Source organism: Spinacia oleracea, chromosome 6 (assembly GCF_020520425.1).
Source record: "Spinacia oleracea cultivar Varoflay chromosome 6, BTI_SOV_V1, whole genome shotgun sequence".
Lineage (NCBI taxonomy): Eukaryota > Viridiplantae > Streptophyta > Magnoliopsida > Caryophyllales > Amaranthaceae > Spinacia > Spinacia oleracea.
In genome coordinates, this window is record NC_079492.1 from 145006891 (window position 1) to 145021124 (window position 14234).

General features: G+C 34.3%; 2 protein-coding genes across 2 annotated transcripts; one reads left to right on the forward strand and one right to left on the reverse strand.

Annotated features, from left to right (window-relative positions):
- Window positions 1–891: 891 nt before the first annotated feature.
- LOC110796492 (dof zinc finger protein DOF4.6) lies at window positions 892–3323 on the forward strand. Its single transcript, XM_022001557.2, has 2 exons — window positions 892–1203; window positions 1634–3323. Exons 1-2 carry the CDS (start codon window positions 1180–1182, stop codon window positions 2804–2806), a joined length of 1197 nt encoding a protein of 398 aa, XP_021857249.1. The 5' UTR covers window positions 892–1179; the 3' UTR covers window positions 2807–3323.
- Window positions 3324–10194: 6871 nt separating this feature from the next.
- On the reverse strand, window positions 10195–14094 carry LOC110796483 (uncharacterized). Its single transcript, XM_022001547.2, has 3 exons — window positions 13527–14094; window positions 12373–12521; window positions 10195–10509 (listed from the first exon to the last, which is right to left on the reverse strand). Exons 1-3 carry the CDS (start codon window positions 13713–13715, stop codon window positions 10371–10373), a joined length of 477 nt encoding a protein of 158 aa, XP_021857239.1. The 5' UTR covers window positions 13716–14094; the 3' UTR covers window positions 10195–10370.
- Between the last annotated feature and the right edge of the window lie 140 nt (window positions 14095–14234).

The following is a 14234-nucleotide window of genomic DNA, read 5'->3' on the forward strand; positions in this document are numbered from 1 at the left end:
ATTTCATTAAATTATTTTTCTTAATATCCGTGCCCGACCAAGTGTATCTCTTAAATAAATACGGAGGGAGTATTAGACTCCGACTAATTCACCGATAAATTTACGATTACATATTAATCCAGGGTCCTCCATTTCTTTCGGAGATGCAATCACAAAGATCGGTCATAATGAAGGTTCTTCATGTTGAAAGATACCACCTCTGGTAAAGCTCTCTCTGCAAAAAGATCGATGTGTCCCCAGTTCAAGAACACGAGATCTTGGTTAAGTCTGAACAACTATCTTAGTCTCTTGCCAGTTAATCCAAATAATATTTACTCCGTAATATTTCTAGTTGATTATACGAAGATGACACCATGTAATCCAAAGTGTAATAGACCCCCGACTAATCCATAACAAAATTCATGACTACATAGCTTAAGTCTCGAATCGATAGCTTGGTTAAAACCGAACAACTCTATTTCAAGTTAGGCCCTGTTCTTTAAAGTTGAGTTGAACTGATTGCTACTGAACTGAATTGTCAGTTAAGTTCTGAAACAGCAATTAAGCCAAAAAAAACATGGCCTTACTCGATACCAACTAATTCAAACATTTATTATTGGTTCTATCCAATTTATACGGAGTTGATTACCTGTAACCCAAAGCGTCCTAGACTCGAACTAACCCATAGCAAAAGTCATAGCCGCACACCAATTCGAGAAAAGCTCTCGCTACAAAAGCTGCTATATTTTCAGGTCTTGAACACGAAACCTTGATTAAGCCGAAACAACTCTCTTACCTTCAAATTATAACATTTAAATTTTAATTAATTTAAATAAAAATGGGCAGAGACAAATATTCTTGCTGTGCGGCTTGTAATAAATAAAGCAAAAAGAAGGGTAGTATTTATTTGCCCACCTTTCTCTCACACTTTCTCTCTCCTCACTTTCCCTTTCTTAAAAATTTCTCTAACACAACACAAACAGACTAGACTCACTACACACTCATCAACACTTAAAAAGCAAACAAAACGCAGCAGACAAACAACATCTACTGATAGAGAGAGAAAATTCAAACACACATTCCTTTCTCTCCTTTTTCAATAAAAACAATCTCCTTTTCCTTTTTCTTTTTAAATTTTATTTATTAAAGACTCACTTTTCTCAAGCTTTTTGGTCATCTTCAGCTTCTTCTTCTTCATCCATGGACACTGCTCAATGGCCTCAGGTATTTATTCCATTTCTTTTCTAAAAGAACAAAAGATTAGATCTTTAACTACCCTTTTCTTTTATTTAATTTGGGTTTCTTTCTAATTTCTGTAATTCCTTTGTGATTTTTATAATTATGTACTCTAAAAAACAAAAATGAAAAATAAAGTGTTCATCTTTTTTTGCTAGGAAAAAAAGGATTAATTTGTTATTATTATTATTACCACCATCTGCTACTACTGCTATAATCCTGCAAAAGTGATTTTTTTTTTTTTTTTTTTGGAGGGGTGATGGGTTTGTTTTATTTGGATTTGGTTGTATGTCACCTGTCTTCATCTTAATTTGTTTTTGCTTTGACTACCTTTGTTGGATCTTGAAGCTAAACAATCTTAATTTATCCTCTTTTAAAAAAAAATTAATTAATAATATTTTGGTGCCCTTTTTTGTAGGAAATAATAGTAAAACCAATGGAAGAAATGATCCCAAATACATGTTCATCATCAATAATCACAACCCCAACTCAAAACAATAACAACAACAACAACAATTCAAAACCAAGTTCAACATCTTTAGAAAGAAAAGTGAGACCACAAAAAGATCAAGCTGTAAACTGTCCAAGGTGCAATTCAACCAACACAAAATTCTGCTACTACAACAATTACAGCCTCACTCAACCAAGGTACTTTTGCAAGACTTGTAGAAGATACTGGACTGAAGGTGGTTCTTTAAGAAACATCCCTGTTGGTGGTGGTTCTAGAAAGAACAAGAGATCTTCTTCTTCTTCACCATCTTCGTTGTCATCTCCTGCTTCGAAAAAGATCTCTTCTCATGATTTGGTTGCTTCAATCGGTCTACACCAACACCAAGAACATCAACATCAACAACAACAGCATCATCTTTTTGCTCAAAACCCTAAGATCCACCACCCTCATCTTCATCATCAAGGGCAGGATTTGAATTTAGGGTACCCTCCAACTCAGCAAGAATTCAGAAGTTTGTCTGAGTTCATGCAATTGCCTAGTATTGAAACCACCCCTAAATCCCAAATGATCCCTAATCCTACTGGTAGTAATAATCCTAGTAGTAATGATGATGAAAACAATAATAATGGTGCAGCTAATCATCATATGTCTGCTTTGGAGTTGTTAAATGGGCTTACGTCATCTAGGGGACTAACCCCCTTTATGCCGATGCCGTTATCGGTGGATCATGGCGGTGTTGGTGGTGGTGGTGTTTATTCGTCTGGGTTTCCGCTACAAGATTACAAACCAAGCTTGAATTTTTCATTAGTTGATGTTGGAAATGGGTATGGGAGTTTGCAAGGGGAAATGCACCACCATCATCAACAACAACAACAAGAACAACAAGAACAAGAACAAGGAGCTGATCATCATCATCATCAACAGCAACAACAGCAACAACAACAACAAGCATCAAATGGGAGGCTATTGTTTCCATTTGAAGATTTGAAGCAAGTGTCAAGCACTAATAGTGGTGATCATAACAATAATAATAATAATAATAGTGATGATAATAATCATCAAGAACAAAATGGTGAACAAGAGGATGATACACCACCTGGGTATTGGAGTGGCATGTTGGGTAATGGAGGATCTTGGTAGCTAAATCTCAAGATTTGCACAAAGTTATGGAGAGTAATTAATATGGGGTTTTATTATTTTCTTAATTTTCTTGTTTTTAATCTTTTGATTCTCATCTCCTTTGTTCCTTTTAGATTTCTTTATGGTGGGTTGATGACTTGTTTTTTTTTAAAAAAAAACCTAACAGATAATAGGGATACAAATATGGGTTCTTGGTTCCTCTTAATTCTGATCAAATTGTGGGATGTTGATGATTCATTATGAGGAAAATTAGTTTTTTTTTTTTGAAAAAAAAGAAAAAGGAAAAGGAAAAGCCTATAATTTTTGAGGGGCTTGCCCATATTTCATGCTAAAAACTAAGGTTAATTAGATTAGCTTTTGGTGTTTGTCTTGTATTGGAAGAGGAATTTTCCCAGATGAGCCATGAGTTTGCATCAGTGTCTTAGTGTCATTGGTTGGCTTTCTATATTTGGAGGAAATATGTTTAATGATCCAATGTATTTATTTATATCATATGATATGCTAGTTTTTGTACCAAGACTTGTTTCATGAAATGGTTTGTTGATATTAATTAATTAATTAATTAATTAATTAATTACCCACTCAATATATGTTCTTATGCTTTTGTTTTTCTTCAATTTCCCCCCTATTTATTGTTATTATTATTGTTCATTTAAAAAAAATAATAATTTTGAAGTAATGATGCAAAATGATTATGAAAATAAGCATGGTATAGATCTCTAGAATAATCTAAAAACAAAAAAAGTGGAGGGTGAGTGAAAGATCATGTGTGCACAACAATATGATTGTACTTGAATTACCTTTTTTCCCCTTGTTTTATGAGTTCTTGCTAGCAGGTTTAAGAGCAAGGAGGCCCCATCTTTAAGGTGAAGATTGAGAGGTTTTTGGCAGCCATTAACGCATATTTTGTCCATTGATTAAGAAAGGAGCTTAATTTAAGGAAATCACCCCCACCCAAAAATAAAGGTTAAATTTTATTTTTATTTTTATTTTATTTTTTTTTCAAAAAAATAAACCAGGTATGATTTCACATGGGGTTTTTCCAATAAAGTGTTGATTAAGTGTCTTTGATGTTAGACAGCTCTTCTCTACTCTTTCAAGTTAAGTGTTTATTTTGCTGGTGTATATTTAGAAGAGAATACTATATCTGTAATCCGAGGGGGCCGTGTAATTTAGAGAAGAATTCTATATTTATCCGATGGGAAGTACTCGTATTAATTACTTAGAACAACCTCTACTAGTATATAGCTCCAGTCCACTATCATAAAATTAGAAGTTCAAATATGTACACAAAATATAATGGTTAGGTTCATTCTTCACCTACTAAATTTCTATATCCAAACACTGGTCATTTTCCTTCCTTCAACAAGTACCACTACATACTTACATAGTCATACTGATACTATTCCCATTTAGTGTGGATATAATTATATTTATTTTATTTAATGTGTATAAAAAATTCTTCCATTTGAGAGATTGTGTGAAAGATCTGACAAAGACCCTCCTGTTTTATGGTCTAACAGGTGGGAAGGAAGAGGGGGGTTGGGTCCCACAAACATTCTCCTAGGGTAGTGTGCCCCAAAGGAATAATCTTCCACTCCTTACCCACTAAATGGATCCATTTAGATCTATACCTTCTTACTATTATGAAATGAATATTATAATTATACATTATGCTTTCAAAGTTTCAATTAGTTACTGTAATTACTAGTGGTATAAAATATGGAGCATTGTTGATTGTATTACTGTTATTGAATATTTCTTACCTTTTTTTTTTTTTGAATAGATAAGATGAATTGTCCTACCGTATCAATAACAGAATTCCACCTGTTAATTCAGCCCGGGTTAAGGAAGGGTAATGTTAAAGATCTTATCCATGAAATATTAGTTGTGACTTGCGAGAGTGCATATTGATAAAAGAGGAGAGTGAAACTCACATTATAAGGTTAAGGGGCTACTCCCCCTTATTGTTATATGGGTTTAGGCTGCATTTGGTAGGGCGTAAAAACATTTTTCGGAAAATAATTTTTCTCTATTTTCAATTTTACATTGTTTGGTTTGCGGAGGACTGTAAAAGCATTTTCCGTAGGAGTAAAATTGCTCTTCCAATGATGAAAAAACTTTTTCCCTTATGAAGGGAAAACGGTTTTCCTTCTCTTTGCCTTATCTCACTTGTACACTCTTTTACAGGGGTGTTCAACGGTCCAAACCCGGACCGGACCGAACCGAAGACCGAAATTTTGATAATTCAAGACCCGAAGACCGGACCGATTATGTTTGGACAGAACCCGATCAATTTGGACCGGTTGTAGCCTATTTCTATATATTTTTTATAAAAGTTATAGTAAAAAAGAAAAATTATATATAAAAAAGGCAAATTTGCCAAAAAGGACCTTTTAAAACTCAAATTTTGCGAGAAAGGGCCTTATATAATTTTTTTGTGAAAACACACCTTAAAGTATTTTTTTTTGCAAGAAAGGACCTAAGGGAAGTTTGCGGCATTGACTTAGCTTTTTCGGCCATTGACTTGAACGTGAGCAGCACGTGCGGCTTACGTTGGCTAAAGACATTGATTTTCCCGAGTCTTGAATTTTAAAACTTGATTTTATTTCGATTTTTTTTTCAACTTTAGGTTTTAAAGCTTAGAATTTTGGAGGAAAATTGGGTGTGATTAGCAAAATAAAGTCACACATGCTTCTCACGTGCAAGTCAATGGCCGAAAAAGCTTAGTCAATGCCGGAAATTTACTTTTGGTTGTCTTTCGCAAAAAAAATATTACATTAAGGTTTGATTTCACAAAAAAAAAAATTATATAAGGTCATTTCTCGCAAAAAAAATTACATTAAGGTGTGATTTTACAAAAAAAATTATATAAGGTCTTTTCTCGCAAAATTTGGATTATAAAAGGTCCTTTTTAACAAATTTGCCTATAAAAAAACTAATTGTTTAAGGCTTTTTTTGGAAGCTAAGATAAAATATATCACAATAATATTAATATTTACAGCATATTAATATTTACAACATATTAAAAGAGAGAATAATTTTTTTTAAATAGGTTCTATTATATTTTATTAAGGAAAAATCGGTCCCGATCCAAAATCGGGTTTTGGACCGGACCAGATTGGATCGGACCGAAGACCAGACCGATTGCCTTCAGTCCGATCCGGTCCAGTCCAGTCCATTTTTCGGTCCGGCCAATTTTTGCACACCCCTACTCTTGTACACTGTTGCTTATTTTACCTTTCATTTTCCTTTTGTTTTCATTTTTCTTAAATGGAATCAAACAACAGAAAACTAATATTGGAATTGTATTTTCCATCATAAATTGTTTTCCATGAAAATCATTTTAAGGACTGAAAATATTTTACACAACCAAACGAAGCCTTAAGGTAAAACTTTTCCTGTATTATAAAGTGAATTCTCTCTTTTAATGCTGGATGCGATCCAATCCCGTATTAAACGAGTTATCAAAGCCAGATCTAAGGTTTGGGAGTATCGAAAAACACGCTCTGGCCCATAAAATATTTGACCAGACTAGAAAGGGATCCTTCCCTTATTGACATATTGTATGATTTTAGGGTAGATCGAACCTCTTAGTCTCTTACTGTAACAGGATCTTCACCATCAAAAATCAAAATGTTGACAGTAGAATTGAACCTTATTGTTTAGCTAAATTTGCTGTAAGGCACCAAAACAGAAGATCGAGATGGGGTTGAGGCGGAAGAACTGGGAAATTGTAGAGAGAGAGAGAGAGAGAGAAAGAGGCATGCAGCAGCATAATGCAGTTCCCCACAAATAATTCATAATGATGGATGATTCATGGGGAATTGCTTTTCCTTGTTTCTTACTCTTCAGGGTTGTCTTGTCATTTCCACTGCACTTGCATTTTTCCTTGAATAAAATAAAAAATAAAAAATAAAAAATAAAAAATAAAAAATAAAAAATAAAAAATAAAAGACAGCTTCAACATGCATTTTTATTTTTTACTGTACGTGTTTAGCTATTTTCTGAAATTAAACTGCTTTATTTCAATTCCAGAGCTTTTGGTTTATACACTTATGTGTAGCCTAGGGTCGATATCGGTTTGATCAAAAGGAGACAAAATGTTTCTAGCTAGTACGGACTACGGACTACTCTTTTACTTAAAAACAAAACTGAATGTTGGTTTTGGTTTCTTGGAAAGGAATTAAGATAAAAACTCATGCCTAAAAGAACTTGGGGGTGTGCTATTTGCCCACTCTTAGGGGCAAAATTGTCATTTCACAACGACGTACTTCCTCTATTTAATGGTTGATTTTAGCCCTATTTACACTACAAGAATATGTATCTTTAACGACAACCTATTTACGACGGGTCAAAAATCCCGTCGCAAAAGCCTTTTGCGACGGGGCTAACAACCAAACAAGGACGGGAATAACCGTCGCAAATGTCTTTTACGACGGGCTTACGACGGGATTCCTATTTACGACGGCCCCCTTTTATGACGGGTTCGCGACAGGAAATCCCGTTGTTAATCAACGATTATTGGCCTTTCGCGACGGGATTTCCCGTCGTTAATAGTACAATTTCTTGTAGTGTTATAATTTTATACACTCTCTTAAATATAAGGAGTAGTCGTGTAAGATTTTGTTAAATTTGTATTGAATTTATTTTCAATATATCAACTTTTTTTCTTTTATATAATTAATTATATAAATAATAAAATGTGCATGGACAAACGTAATTAAAAAAATAAGAACGAAATAAGTAATAAATAAGATTCGACTCCGTATGAAGAATAACTTGAAGGTTAAAAGTGAAATATTGGGAAAGTTATCGTTCGTAAGGTGATGGTACTATATGTTTATTTCAACAACAAAAGGAAGGCGATGGTTTTGTTGAATAACGGTTCTTGAAATCATTGTAAGTTTAAATACGGAATAATTGATTTGGGATAGCAATTTTGTGTTAATTTATACTCTTTGTAGCTGCGAAAGGGCAAAGGCTCTTGATCGATTCATGCATGCATTCCTTTGACTTTATTATTAAATTAAATATAATACGGATTATATATTATATTCCATTCGTTTCATATTACTTGTTATACTTTTCATTTTCGTCCGTCTTAGATTAGTTTGTTACATTTTTAAATTAGGAATGAACTCACAATTATTATATTGTCTCTCTTCTCACTAATTTTTTTTTTGTCCCCACACCCTTTTCTCATTCAATTAAAAAAATATCCCAATAACTTATATCACATCTACTTTTTCAATAAAATAACAATTGATAATAAAAAAATGTAAGTGTAACGAGTAATTTAGGACGGAGGGAGTAAATGATAAGGGGAATTTATATAAGTACTTCGTATTTGATTTCTAACTTTTGAAGATCTTTGATTCATGCATGTCATTTTCTTTGAATAATGCGAAGTATAAATTTAGGTTGCGTTCTCACTCAAGAAAAAGTTTGATGTTTAATAAGTTCAGACAAATTACAACCAGTTTTTATAAGGTTAATAAGTTTTATTCAATCACATAATTGTATTTCTTTCTAGTAATCAAGTTTGATAAGGTATACTAAACTTAAATTAGGTCATTCAAGTTTAGCCAGTTCAAATATGTATAAGTTTCATCCATTAAAGAGAATGCACCCTTAATATCCCCATTATTTGTTCTTAAAATTGTGTACTGTCCACTATCCCCACTGTATCTTATAATACGGAGTATCAACCAACCCTCCTGAAGTTCTTTGTCGGTCAAATTAAAATAGGGAGGGAGTAAAGAAGTATTCCCTCCGTTCCTAAATATGTGTCCTTTTTCAAAAAGGATCTAAAAGTAGCGTTTTCTTATAAGTGTCATGTTTCAATTTTTAAACATACACTTTTCCCATTTTTTTCATATATTTTTCTCACTTTTTCATACACATTCTTATATTAACAGATACTCTAGGATGAATGTTTTTATGCGATGCTAACTATCTTTGTAGCTCCAGAATGTTTCAGTTTATGCTCCATTCAATCCCACATCCATTTTTATTTGTATATTATTAATAAACAATTATCTATTTCATCCTTTTCCAAAAAAAAAAACACTCTCAATTATTGTTTTTCTTACACAATTCTCATTTTTCTTAAATACCGCACATTCATCCAAATAGGATACATATTTAGGAACAGATGGAGTAACTATTGATAGACAAAATAAAACCAAAAAAAATAATACTTTCTCCATATCTAAAAGTTTGCTCCAAATTAGATAGTACTCCGTATATTTTTCACCTTTTTAAGAGAAAATATACAAAAGAAAAGCAAATAATTTTAATTTTGTTGATAGTTTTGTCTGTCTGTTAAACAAAATAATAATATATGAGGAGAGACATATAACAAGAACAACTTTAAAAAAAATATGCGGTAATCTTTTAGTAATGTAGGTATAAATGTGTAATGGAAGTTGATAAGGTAGTGATATTACTAATCGATGGAGTTAGATTCCTTGTGCTTTCTGTGCAACACTGATGCTTACAGCTTTCGCTCTTATGGGGAAAAGATCGATAAGATCATGTGCTACAGAATCTTGAGATGTTTGGGAGCACAATTTCAATTTTCAGTTGTAGCCTTGCAGACTAGCCCCAAATCCATTTTCCAACACTCCTATCATCTTGTATGCGCTGAATCCTGACATTTTGTACACCATGCTTTTCTGTAGTTAAAATGCCATATTTATTGTATTTCATTTTCATTTTTAGTGGGTTTGATGATGTGTCAAGGGGATGGGGTTAAGGATTTCCACTAGTAAAGTGGTTTTCGTGAAATTGAACTCCAACCTAAAAGAATTTAAGGGGATTTTTTTTTTCACTTGGACAAACTTTTCGTATCACTCTGTATATGCGGTATACCTATATGCAGAGTATGTCCATATTTAAATAGGTTAAATAGGTAAGAAGAAAGACTTTGCTGAACCAAAATATATTTCAGGTTAGGTAACTCAGGCACTCAGCTGCTCAAGCAAACGCAGTTGATGGGCGTGACCTTGGGACACAAGGAGCGTTCCGGAGAAGACACTGTCACCCGAAGAAGACAACACCACCCCCATCGCCCACCACCAGTTGCAACCAGAGCTATCTTCGTCAAATATCTCCCCCTCCGCCTCCTGCTGTTATAAAAGGAGGATCAGTCAAGGAGCAAACGGATTCACATCTTATTTCCCCCTCAATCTTCATTCTTGAATACATACAGATGCAATCCAATATCAGAGTTCTGAGATTTTCAGTGACATCATCATATGGATATACATCATAGTCTCATACATGTAGATGCAACTTTGTAAGGGCCGTATTGCAGTAGGGGCGGAATTAGAGGGGTTGACAGTTCATGCAGACAAAGGCTGCATAATGAAATACATACATCCTTCTTCCAGAAACGCATAAAACTTACTCCGTAATATTGTCATTGATTACTTTAACAAAATTTTGGTTATACACCCTTTTTCCACTGTAAAAAATGACACCAATATATGCAAAACAAATTTATAAACTTACAATAGCAGACTCTGAACTGAAGTGTTTAAAAATACACAACTTTGAATCAGTTTTCTCCGTTTATTCCAAAAATACGAACCCTGTGCATACGAGGGAACTTGGCAACCACAAGCACAAAAACAGCAAGAGTGTTCAACATAAGCATTGGGTTCTGATAGTCTGTTGTGTGTGAAGCGATCAAGTACCTGCAAAAAGATAGTCATAAATACTTTCTTCTACAAGCAAGTATACAGAACGAAAGAGATACCAATCCGTCTGGAATTAATAGTTAACGACAGGATTTTCACTTTTCCTAAAATAATACTTGTAATAGTTAATGACAGGATTTTCAAAGAAATCCTTGCTTAAAATGAAATTATGATTGAATTTCTGTTATGCCCTTGCTTAAAATTAACTTATGACTGGAATTTCTAATATACCCTTGCTTAAATTGGTGTTTCGATAAAATCAAACTTCTATAACAAGATATTTCGATAAAATCATACAATATCCTTGAATATGAGAAGTTGGGCATACGGTTACTAATGCCAGATATAGGAAGTAGTTCATGGTAGTAACTTCTAACAACAAATAAGCCATTTTTGGTTCATCTAGACAAGGCAACAGATAAATGACACGATTATACTCCGTAACTGCACTCCAACTTGGGAAAAGCATAACAAGCAACGAGTCAGAGGGAAATGATGACACAACCTAAGGATTGCACATTTGCACCCATCACCAAAATACAAAGTATTCACAAAACGCTATCAATTCATAACGGTGCAAAATTACATACGTAAAATTACCGGAAAACAGGCTGAAGCCGTGAAAACGATCAAGCACAAAACACTACGGAGTACAATTTATCATTAAACGATGATAGATTTCATATCATACATTACGGAGTCATAAACTGTCTCCCTCTCTCCCAAACTGGTGAAGGGATGACTAAATCAACTAAAAGTCCTCAAATTCACTACTTAATTGATCAGGATTTAAAAATCCTGATCAGGGAGGTCTTGAGTTAGACGATTAAAGTTAATTGAACTTTTTTCCTGCATTGCTCCAAGGCCTCAAACTGTTTAGTTCACCTCCTCAAGTATTCGTGTCTATATTTGATGCTCCATAAGGACAGACACTTAATACTTTATTTTTGGTCTAAAACATGCTAATTTTCATAGGATAATAAAATCCGAGTATTAAGGATTTTTCACGTCACTTGTCTTATTTCCTACTCCAATTATATGTGCGACAGGTTAAACACAAGCCAAAACTTTCGAAGGTACATCAACCACATATACTACATGATTATGATCAGAATTGTATAAGATTTAGTACGAGTTATCTGCTTATAGGGATACTCACTAGAAAATCAAGATTGAGATAAGGCAACTAATCAGATAAGTACAAAGGTCGGGCATTTTCCAGATTTCTGGCTTCAGTCAGCCACAATATCCAAAAATTACCATGACCTTCCTTCAAAACAATTGCCTGCCACCTGCCTCATAGTAAGGCAGAAAAGTAGCATGCACACACAACAGAACAGAACAGAACAGGGGTGAGCCGAATTACTGAATTACTACGAGGAAGCAACCAATACTACAACACCTTGAAAGGCAAGCATTTGCTAGATTTATGCCCTCAATCAACCACCGTGTCATCTTCCTTCAGAAAACATTTGCCTTTCACCTGCCTTATAGTAAGGCAGAAAAGTAGCATGCACACAGAACAGAACAGGGGTGAAGCTACAAAGGGACTAACCGTGGGCCCCCCCCCCCCCCTCCTTCCCCCATGGCTCTAATATATACGAGTCTGTTAATTGTATCTTATAGTATGACACAAAAGTCGCATGTTTGAGCCTCCCTCAATCTTGTTTTCTCGAAATATTTTACACCTCCTTTTGAATCCCCCCCCCCTCCCCTACACACACTAACAATCACCTGTACAACTACTAAACCAAACAAGGGAAATACCTGAAATACACTCATTTCTCGTCCTACATATGTTTATTCAATAAATTTGTCACATTCATAAAGTTTACAGGAATATGTAATGGAGATACTCACAATACAACAGGGATAACAGTGAGGAATTTCCTATTGCGAGTAAGCTGCTGGCCATTTTCAATCTGCTCCCACCAAGTCAACCCATTGTAGATACCCTGATCATCAGAAAATGGTGTGCCTTTCTTCCAATGAAAGCAGTGGTAAGTGACCTGAGCAAAAGAGAACAAGTGGAATGCATTATTAAACTGGATTCAAACGATGAACTTCAGAAAGCCGTCATGAGTAGACATGAGTAGAAGTGGCACAGAAACAGTATGCTCTGTGGCAGAATTCGTTTTTCAGAATGAACATAAAACTCTAGGTAGTTGCGTCTAAAGCTAAATGAAGAGAAATAATGAAAAAGGTTAGACAAACAAAATGCTTTTAACCATGAGTAACCCAATTCCGCATTAGATCCTATCCTACTAACCAATCAACCAATACCATGCATTTATTGTAGATTATTCTAGCTTTCCTAATAAGAACCGAAACAGACAAAATACATGATTAGATGTCTCATGTATCACGAATAAGCATATAAGATGAACCTCAGATATTGAATTTTGCATAGCAGTCCGCAAGCTCGATCAGCAAATACAACACTCGCGATCACCTATACCGATAATGACTAGTCACCTCTATGACACAGTTCCCTTAACCAAAATATACTATTCCAGATCAACATAGAAGTATAATATTTGCTGGATTGGTTCATTCAGTGAATTCAACTCCAATCCTCAGAAGGTATACTATACCAATACATGATTATACCAATCCACCATAATACATTAAACATGACTATACCAATATCCATCAAGCCATTAACTTCTCCAAGTCAGAGCTTTTTTGGGTTTTACTCAATGTCACTCTTTCATCAAAACACAAAATCTTACCCTAATCCCCAAAGTCCAATAGCCCAAAATCAAAATGCCAATTTGGCACAATTTCTCATCATCATCAAATACAATCAAAACATCCTTCAATCCTCAATTAATCAGCAAACAGCATTCAAACAAACGCCAATTTCTTTGTTAAATGGATAAATTAAATTCCCAATGAATAGAGATCCAAACCCAGGAAAATAAAAACAATAATTATCAAGAAATCAAAGAAATCTGGGAAAAGGGTAGTTGAAAAAACCCTAAAAAGGGGTTGGGAGGAGAGGAGAAACTTACGAAGAAATGAGAAAGATGAACAATGGTCCAAGCCATACCAGCAGAACAACCTAGGAGAGAGAGAACAAGAAGCCAAGAAAAGAAGAGAATAAAAATGTAGGTAGTCCATACACCTGGGTATGTCACCCATTCTGTATTCTTATTCACTTCCTTCGATGCTTCCGCTCTCACATACATCATCTTCTCCATCTTCTTCCCAATTCTTCTTCTTCTTCGGCAACTTTCTGGGAATTTTTATCTGATTAGATTTGATGAATTGTTGCAGATAATTTGACTGTATCTACTAAAAATATTAAATTGTGGGTAATATCAAGATTTTGATTTCTAAGTTTAGGTTTTTAGATATTTGTAAAACGACGAAGGTTGATTTACAAGATTGCAATTTGGGGTTTTATTTAATTTATTATTTTGGTTGAAAAGGGCGGATATATAATAAATTAAGTAGAAACTAGAAAGGTACAGCAAGTATTGGTATTGCAGGGGTGGTGGCCGGAAATTCAGAAACTACCGGTTTGGTTGTTAATGTGGATGCACTTTTCTTGACCAAAGATTGGATATTTATGTTTATCTTATACTCCCTCCTTAAGTCTTTTATTATTGCCTTAACCACCAAGGCAACAAGACCAATCAAATAGAATTTGAGAGCAATACTTGTATAGTTGTATAATGTATTGTTTTTATAGTCCACACGGTGTAACCATGTTGTTG

What these genes read in the sequence shown, in the direction of transcription:
- LOC110796492 (XM_022001557.2), top strand. Translation starts at nt 1,180, where the DNA reads ATGGACACTGCTCAATGGCCTCAG. An exon ending in ACACTGCTCAATGGCCTCAG is followed by an intron (nt 1,204 to 1,633) that starts GTATTTATTCCA and finishes CCTTTTTTGTAG; the next exon opens with GAAATAATAGTAAAACCAAT.
- LOC110796483 (XM_022001547.2), bottom strand. Translation starts at nt 13,715, where the DNA reads ATGGAGAAGATGATGTATGTGAGAGCGGAAGCATCGAAGGAAGTGAAT. An exon ending in TTCATCTTTCTCATTTCTTC is followed by an intron (nt 12,522 to 13,526) that starts GTAAGTTTCTCC and finishes TCTTTTGCTCAG; the next exon opens with GTCACTTACCACTGCTTTCA. An exon ending in ACTGTTATCCCTGTTGTATT is followed by an intron (nt 10,510 to 12,372) that starts GTGAGTATCTCC and finishes ATCTTTTTGCAG; the next exon opens with GTACTTGATCGCTTCACACA.